Source organism: Gopherus flavomarginatus, chromosome 2 (genome assembly GCF_025201925.1).
Source record: "Gopherus flavomarginatus isolate rGopFla2 chromosome 2, rGopFla2.mat.asm, whole genome shotgun sequence".
Classification (NCBI taxonomy): domain Eukaryota; kingdom Metazoa; phylum Chordata; order Testudines; family Testudinidae; genus Gopherus; species Gopherus flavomarginatus.
The window spans coordinates 280,072,338-280,081,713 of NC_066618.1; the positions used below are offsets into that span (position 1 = coordinate 280,072,338).

The 9,376-nt window shown below is 47.5% G+C and overlaps 1 protein-coding gene across 2 annotated transcripts in view; it reads right to left on the minus strand.

Annotated features, from left to right (window-relative positions):
* TMEM65 (transmembrane protein 65) overlaps positions 1-7,464 on the minus strand; it is a 50,490-nt gene extending 43,026 nt beyond the window's left edge. The window contains exon 1 of one of the 2 annotated variants that reach the window (XM_050941290.1): positions 6,716-7,464. In XM_050941290.1, coding sequence (XP_050797247.1) covers positions 6,716-7,049 — 334 coding nt within the window. In that variant the 5' untranslated portion in view covers positions 7,050-7,464. The remainder of the gene's footprint in view (positions 1-6,715) is intronic. The other variant, XM_050941291.1, reaches the window with a different exon arrangement.
* Between the last annotated feature and the right edge of the window lie 1,912 nt (positions 7,465-9,376).

Sequence of the window (9,376 nt, forward strand, 5' to 3'; positions counted from 1 at the left end):
GCAGCGCGGCAGGCGGGAGGAAGGGAAGGATCTGTTTCGGGAGCTGTTTGCTTTCAGCAAATGAGAGAGGGGTGAGGGAGGGGGTCGGAACTTCCAAGGCAGGATGCTGACAGAGTGTCGGCTCTAAAAATCCACTCTTCCCCCCCCCACGCTCCCTGTCACACTCCACCCCACCCCCTTTTGAAAAGCACGATGCAGACACTTGAACCCTGGGATAGCTGCCCATAATGCACTGCTCCCAATGCTGCTGCTGATGCTGCAAATGTGGTTAGGACAGTGCGCTGGCAGCTGGCAGTGTGGACAGACTGCAGCGCTTTCCCTTCTCAGCTGTATGAAGACAGGTTTAACTCCTAGCGCTGTACAGCTGCAAGTGCAGCCATACCCTCAGTTCTCCCTGGCTAAACTCCACAATAGAGTTCCTATCTGAACAAGGCAGAATCCATAGTTCCAGTCATCAGAAAGGGGCATGGCTGGGTCAGACCAACAAAAGCCAAATCTGCTTTGCACAGCAACTTACTTCATCGAATGCTTTGACTCAAAAGCTGCTGTGACAATTTTGTGGATGAACAGGCTCATGATTCTGACAAAGAAAATGCATTTTTCCCCTCAGGCCAAGTATTGTACCAAAGTAAACAGAGCAACATTTAACTCTGAATGTCCTCTGGTTGGGCTAGTTTGCATATATTATATACACACATTCTCTTTTGCCAAGAAGGCCATGTATATTATTCACATCTTATCACCTACAACTTCTGCTATTTGAACAAATTATCAAAGAATGTATTTAAACATAAAACTGAACAAACTTTTTAAAGTTAATATGATGTATTGCTGATAATTGAGCTAATTGCTGTACATGTCAACAGAAAATAGCAATGAAAGGCTTCTGACTTTCTACTGTGGTGTAAATGCTTACCAATTATATTCTCTACCACAAAAGACTGTTAGCGTTAATATATGCTGCTTACCTTCTACACAGAAATATTAACATTAAACTATCATAAATAGTAATTTTTAGATTCCCATAAATTGATGCTGTGTGTAAAATACATTCAAAGTACAAATAAGATTGACCAAAGTTCAAAGTCAATATTGCTTGTATTTTCTTTTAACATTCTAGACAAGCTATACAGCAGTTGCTGTACATGCCTCCTTTGTACAAAGACTTGACACTAGTCTTGCAGTGTCTGAAAAGAAAAAGCACTGTGGGATGGTGGAGGAAATGTTTATTTCAATTTGAAATATCTTAGTCTCATTTATTCTATGAATTAACCTTTTGCACTCACTAGTGGAGTTTGCAAATCTACCAACTGAAAGAGCTTGCTGTCATATTGGATTAGAACTGTTTGCACTAGTCAAAGCAGCTTACTCTTGCAAAAATGTTATGAATGTTTAGCAGCACAGGCACAAAATCTGCACAACCACCAATGATCAAAATAACGATGAAACTAACCATTTTATTCTCCCACTGAATAAACTAAACTATGTAAGAGTTAGCCAGAAGGCAGATGGTTCCATGTATGCCTAGTTCAAAATTCACCTGCATATATATACACAATAGCCGTAAAGGGATGCCAGAAGAATCTTCTCTTCAGATTCAGCCATTATCTGCCATAATACACTGTTAGGAATATTCCCCACAGTAGACCAATTAGTCTACCCAAAATATGCACGCGCATGCATACACACAGTCCCACACCCTACCCAGTGTAAGGATGCTTATTTTGCAGAGGAAATGATCCCAGCAGAATCTTGTAAGTGGTCACTGGGTCAAAGAGTGGCTCTCAACCCACTGGTCTTGGTATGCCTTAGTACACTGTGCAAGGGTGTTTTCATAAAAGTCACTTTAGAAATGTAAGTTTGGTCAAACTGAAAGTAGAAAACTTCAATGTAACAATTTTTTCTCTGAAAAGAAATTTTCTCTACAAAAACACTTCTTAATTTTCATCAAAAGATGGTTTTGTTACATAAAAGGAAATTTAGAAGTATACATGAGTCTCTGTGTAAAGTCATTTTTCACACTAGCTGTAAGTTTTTCCACTACTGTGGAATCGGTGACACCTTCCTCCTCTGACCATGTTTAAAAAGGGGGGGGGGGAAAGGGAGGAGGAATTAACTCTGTCCCACTGCTAAGCAAAGCTTACCAGGGGCACCCCTTTTACTCAGAAAATAAAGCAAAATTGGAAGCATTTCAGATATATTCAAAACAGAAAAAAAGAAGAATTTGTCAGCCCCACCACTTAGTGCTTTTATAATTATAGAGGGAGGAAGTAAAACATGATGCAAGTCCAGTCCATCTGTATGACTTTAAGATAATGTTTGTAAGGGACAGGCATTCCATTTACAAACTGTATTTTCCAGGAAGAACAGAAACTCAGGGACAATCATCAAGCCTCTCTGTCTGAGAACAACTTGCAAAGGATTTCCATGTTACAAGAAAAAATATAAAATTAATGTTGTAGATACAGCACACTATCTAGTGATGTATTGTCAAAATTTTAACATGGAATGCTTAAAAAAAAAATTCTACCTCAATTGGCAGGACATATCGTCAGGTAAAACAGTATCCTGACAACACTCCCCAAAAATCCAGTTCTTCACTTTATCCTCCTCCCAGTCTTCCCACCCAGAGCTACGTGCTCTCACTCCACTGCTCCTGTGAGAGGTTCCTTTATGTCAATGGTTCTCAACCAGGAGTACATGTACCCCTGGGGGTACACACAAGTCTTCCAGGGGGTACTCAACTCATCTAGATCAGTGTTTTTCAACCTGGGGGTTGAAGCCATCAGGGGGGTCACAAGACAGGTTTAGGGGGATTGCAAGTGCAGGGCCAGAATTAAGGAGTGACAAGCAGGGCAATTGCCCAGGGCCTCACACCACAGGGATCCCTGCAAAGTTAAGTAGCATGCTTCAGACCCACTGCCTGGGGCTCAGGCTTCTGACTAGGCTCTCAAGTGAAAAACAGGCTCAAATATCACAATGAAATGTAAGTACAACATTTATATTCCAAATTGATTTGTTTTATTATATGATAAAAATGAGGAAGTAAGCAATTTTTAGTAACAGTGTGATGTGACACAAGTGTCACATCTTGTAAGCAAGCAGGTTTTAAGTGAGGTGAAACTTGAGGTACACAAGACAAATCAGACTCTTGAAAGGGGTACAGTAGTCTGGAAAGGTTGAGAACCACAGCTCTATGTGGCTCCCTTCAGGCCACTGCTAAGCACACAGACACAGGCCTTCTGATTGAGGACTAAAAGTATAAAGGAGAACGTCTGCTTTTATTTTTTTAAAGTACATTTCTAGCCCTTTTCTAGATTGGCATGATAACGTCAACCAGTGTAAACCAAACAGAACTTGAGATCCACTTCAGCAACAGGGAGCTGGAGGGCACCTAGAGTTCTCCAACCAACACCTAACATAAAACAAATCAGTTATACTTGGAAGGAATTATCCTATACACTCAGCACATCCCTGTGCATAGCTGTATGATCACGGTGGACAGGAACGTATGATGTTTTGGAATAGTAAAGATACTATTTCACAGGCCCACCTGTTCGGATTGGTGGCTTCTAAATGTTAAGGGTGGTGGCTCTGGCTCACCTATCTGACAATTGTTCTTCAGTGCAGCAGTGGTGACAATAGGTAGGTTATTCCTCAGCCTCTGATGTTAGTGGAAGCTGCAGGCAAGACATCCTGCCCTATCTAGCTGTAAGGCAGTTGGCGGACATAGATGGGACTATATTCTTCTGGTCATGGGCTTGGTAATTAATTGGGAAACAGGCCCCCTTTGGTTCTTGATGTGAACAAGTCTCCTGTCTGTTCACAGTCTCCTCTAACTAATGAGAGTCTCAGTGAGGGCACAAAAGAGGTAGTGTAGCAAGGGAGACAAAAACCTACCCTAACTAGGAATTCTTGGTCAAAAGGGGCACATACTAAAGGCTCTTCTTCCATAAAGGTGTACTGTGTCAAGAGCTGAAGCTTCAGAACACATCAGAAGACCACAGACATGAACCAAGCTTAAGTGTATTATGACGACAGAACTATGCACACCTTTTATTATTTTCTCATCAAGGAGGAGAAAGTTTGTTAGTTGCAGCAGGCATGTCCTGGCTGCCTGCAGATTTCCAAGTGGAGTTGAAGGTACTAATATAGATATACAAATCCCTAAATGACTCGAGGCCAGCCTACTTAAGACTGCCTCTCTCTACATGCCACATTGTTGAAGTCAAGACCTGTGGAGACACTCCAGCCAAAGATCCCTGTCACTAAATTGGCAGGGCATTCTAGGTGAGGGACCCTTTCCTCTGGAATACACACACCCAACTCAAAATAGCCTGGATATGTTGACCTGCAGGAAAGTCTTCAAAAACTTTGGGAGAGATTTTTGGAGACAAATGCTATTTGAGGAGTAATGTTTACTGAGGATGGAGTAGCTATTTTATCTATACTGTGCAGTTTTTTTGTGGTTTTTTTGTCATACTGTGTGAGGTTCCTGCTGAGTTTTCTGTTCATGTTAATTGTGCTATTAACTAATTTTCATGAGTGCCAAGACTATGAGAGAGGTGCCCCTGGTAATTTTACAGATCTGTAATAAAGAAGTCATAATTCAAATACAATAAAGATTAATATGGCCTGACTGTTTTGTTCCTGTTTAGTCTTCTAAATATTCAGGTAACAGGTATGCAGACTATGGATTTTATAGAAATGCAGTTATAGAGGAATACTTAATTGCAATCTGTTTATCTCTGTATCAATCCTCAAACATTATGTTGAAATTTAAAAAAAAAAAAAACAACATTTTTTCTTGTCCTATTTATCATTGAATAAAGTGCTTTGGCAACTATGCTAAAGAATACAACTATTCAGATCTCATGTATTGCTTTGTCAAAAGCTAGCAGTAAAGCTCCACAAAAGCTTGAATTTTCTCAAGAGATATTCACATAGAAAGCAAGTGACATTTTAAAAGATTATGATCACAGAATAGTATATTATAAATATAGCATTCATTTACACATTTACATAACAAAGATAAGAAAAGCACATTATTTCTTCAGTGAAACAGTGCTTCTAGGGCTGACTGTTGTAACTGTTTTCCATTTACTGCAATGTTTCCTCGAGACTTGCACTGTACAGCTACAGGCCATAAAAGTGCCCTTTCCAAGGACATATATTACAGTACTACTGAAACCACAAAGAGGCCTACCACAAATATGAGTGGATTTCTTCAATAAGTTACAGAGTCTTGAATATTTGTATTAAAAAGAAATTTATGGTACTTAATAAGGTTAAATTATAAGAGTCAGAATTTCAAATTCAGTACTAGGCTTAATAGGTTGGTTGGTTTCTTAGTGTTACATCGAGTTTTGAGACCAAAGCTATGGCATCTTTGGAAGCTTATGAACTCTAACTACATAACAGTTTAACAAACACAAACATTACACTGCCCGCGAACTGCGGAGCTCCAGGTGTTGAAGGCAGAGGACATTGTCCCTATGCACTGCTACTGTATAACAAAGACAAATTTACTTTATTTTTATATTTTTATATATCATTAGTACATTTTTGAAGTCACATTTTATATGAGTCTCCTACTTACTCTATTGCTTTTTAAGAATTCAATTGGCCTAACGCATAGGAGAGAGAAAAGGCTGAATTCTTACTAAGTCAGACGTGAATGCTTCATTGAATCAATAAATTATATCAACATCCAGAAAACTCATAAGTTGAGTAACTAGAGTGTGAAAAGGGTTCTTTGGAATCATTTTATTCCTTGTCTCCATAGTCTGTCATTTTGCTTCTCTCTCTTTTCCTGGAGTTCCAAGAAGCCTCCCTAAAATCTGACATGCCAAATCTTTAAATACCACAATTAAAAAAGCTCAAAATAGGCAATTTAGTCTAGAATGAAATAGCAAGCCCTAGTTTTAACATTTTGTTTTCTGCTTCTATTTGCATTAAGTTTGTTTTTGTAATATGGTAAAGATTTTGATTTTTCTCCCTGTCCCTCTTTACCAACAACCTCAAGCTAGTATTAATTTAATTGGTCAGTATACTGCCTGCTTTCATCTTGATTTCACTATACCTTTCCCCAATTTGATGCTGGATTGTTTTCAAGTCATTCACAGATCTCGTCTACTTGTATAACCGCCTTTGCTCTACCCTTCTGCTTCCTAATACCTTCTGGTGATTCTCTCCTTCCTGTTCCTAAAGCTCTTCAAACACACCCTCCTCCACCAAAATAGGTTTTATTCTTCAATGAACAGGGATAGGCAAGAGAGTAATCATTCCACTAGGCGTGTCGCTCCTACTTTTTTTAAGGAAAACTTTCCGTGAGTAACACTGGGCCCTGTGCAGCATCTCCTTTCACTGCACAGCCCAGCTCATCAAAGGCACCCTAAAGTACGGGACACAGCCACAGCCACCCGAGCCCAGCTGCTCAGGACCCCTGGCTGGGGGAGCAGGCGATGGGGAACCCTTCCCATGTCGCTTACTTTGGGGGCAGTGTCACGCTAACATGGCGTTAGCGGCTGCGGTGGCAGCCTGGCCCCGTGGCTAATGCAGCTCTGTAGACCCAGGTGCATTGGCAAGACGCGGTACGGGCCGTGTCCAGGATGACTTTAGCGGAGGGCAGCGCACCCCCCCGAGCGCAGAGGGCTACAGGAGACGGGTCGCAGCGATGCCAGGCTGGGCAGGGAGGGGGGCGCTGGCCGCTCACCTTGCGCGATGGCGATGGACTCGAAGCGGTGCAGCTCCCGCAGCAGGCAGCTCCGCTCGGTGGAGTGCAGGCTGTAGATGAAGTCGCGGGCGCCCTGCGCCGTGTTCAGCGCCTCAATCGGCTCCTTCTTCGGGTGGGTGCCCAGCGCCCGCGGGCGGCCGGGCGGCGCCAGTCCCGAGGCCGGGGGAAGGCGCAGCCCCTCGGCCCCGCCGCGCAGGGTGGCCAGGCGGCGGCAGCAGCGGGGGGCCCGTAAGGAGCCCAGGCAGAAGGGGGTGGCGGCGGGGCCGCCCGGCCGCCCCAGCAGCAGCCCCGCCCGGCTCAGCCACGCCGACATCAGCAGGCAGGGAGCGGCACTAGGGAACTACGATCCCCGCCCGGGAGCCCCGCGCGCGGCACGGCCGGGCACCATCCAGGGCAGAGCCCGGGAGCCGGGAAACGAGCAGCCGCGGCCGGGCTCGGCTCCTTCCTGCGCTGGTGACCGAGACTGGGGAGCGGGACGCGCTGCTCATGGGCTGCCGGCCGGGAAGCAGGGGGCTCCGCTCGGTCTCTCTCTGCAGCCGCCTCCTGCGGCTGGGCTCCGGGCTGGGGAAGGGCGAGTCAGTCACAGCTCCCTGCGCCGTCCCATGCAGGCTCCTGGCAGCGGCACTAGGCTGCGGCCCCCGGGCCGGCTGCGAAGGGAACACCCCAGCCGCCCCGCACAAACACCGGCGGCGCCCGCGGACAGCCGAGGGGGCGGCTCCGCGCAGGCGCCCGGCCGATGCCTGAGCGACAGCGGGAGAGAAGGAGGGTCCCGCCCAGGCGAGTGGCAGGCGCCCGCCCAGCCAGGCGGTGAGGGACACGGCCCGGCCCCCACCCCGGTGTGTGTCCCACCCCCAGGCCTCGCTCCGGAGCGCGAGTGGGGGCGTTCAGCCCCGCGTCCCAGGGAAAGCCAGGCCCAGGGGGCTCCTCCCGCCGTGCTCAGCAGCTCCGCCTGGGCACGGTCCTCTCCGGCCCCAGTGCCCCCAGCTCCCTTGGTTCAGTCCCTTGCAAGGAGCGGGTTAGTGCCCGGTTCTACCGCTGCCATCTCTGGGGGGGAGTGGGCGCTGCCCGCGGCGTTTCCCCGCCCGCCAGCGCCAGGGGAGCGAGCCGCTGTAAGCGCCAGCTGCTGCGGTGGAGCGCTGGGCAGCCCGGGTGTGTCTCAGCAGCGAGCCTGGACCCAGTAGCTGCGGGGCTGGTGTGAGCCCGGGGAGCTTTGCCAGCATTTAAAGATACAAAGCTCGGGGCCGGAAAATGGAACACAGCGAGCGGCTGAGCCGCCTAGAGCTTCCTAGTGCAACTTGGATCATTACCCCGTGTCGGATTGCCATAGCACGGAGTCATCCCGGCACCCTCGTGCCTTTTCCCGGGATCGCGGGTGAGTTCACGTCTCTGTTGGTGGGTGGGGCTGTCCCCAGCGGAGGGGAGGGATCTGCGTGACCTGACACGTGCTCTGAGGACAAAGGTCTGCCTGCAGGCTCTCCCCGCGGGCTGAGTTAAGACGCTATTTACCCATCATATTCATGGGGTGCCCCTCTCTCCCTCGGGGGAGGAGTCTGGAGAACTAGTTTCAGGCAGCGAAGCTCAGAGAGCTGTCCTCTCCGTTTTCTCTAGATTACACACAGAGAGGGTGTGCCAGGCTTAGGCACATGGTTTCTGAATTTCCGAAACCCATGCTACTGGGCAAGCATGAATCATCTCGGAAGAGTGTCATCGTTGTAACTAAAACTTGCCAATACAAACCAGATTTTTAAAAAAAAAAAAAGTTCTTTCCTGTTATTACTAATACATTTGATAAGTAGTAGCTTAACATTGATTTACATAATCAAAACATGTTACAAACATCAGCAAACCAATACCCAATCCAAGGCGGGCTCTAGGCACCAGCAAACCAAGCACGTGCTTGGGATGGCTTTTTTTTTTTTTTTGCTTCCCATGGCAAAAGCCTAGAGCCAGCCCTGGCAGCAGCAGCATGTCGTGCGTGGGGGGCACTAGGGCTGGCTTTAGGCCAATTCAACCAATTTCCCTGAATCGACCCCCGTCCCTAAGAGGGCCCCGCACCCAAGCCCCAGTACAGCATACTGGCAAGAGCCAGTGTGCTGTACCGGGGTGGCCCGGCTTCCCCAGGGGGCATTTTAAAGGGTCTGGGGCTCCCAGCAGGGGCTGGCGCCCCAGGCCCTTTAAATTGCCACCAGAGCCTGGGGTAGGGCTATGAGGGTTTTTAAAAAGTCCAGGGCTCCTGCTGTTTCTACCGCCCAGCCCTTTAAATAACCACTGGAGCTCTGCCGCTTACCCAGGGCTCCCTCAGCTGTTTAAAGGGCTGGGGCAGTGGAAGCAGGGGAGCCCTGGGCCTTTTAAATAGCCCCCAGATGCCTGGGGTTGTAGGAGGCTCCAGCTGCCTCTGCTGCACCAGTCCTTTAAATAGCCCCCAGAGCCCCACCGCTTCCCCAGGGCTCCCGTGGTTATTTAAAGAGCCAGGGCGGTAGAAGCAGGGGAGCCCTAGGCCCTTTAAATAGCCCCCAGAGCCCTAGGGTAGCGGGGAACTTCAGGGGCTATTTAAAGGGCTCGGGCTCCAGCTGCCTCTGTTGCCCCGGTCCTTTAAATAGCTACAGGAGCCCCACCATTTCCCCAGGGCTCCTGCAGGTA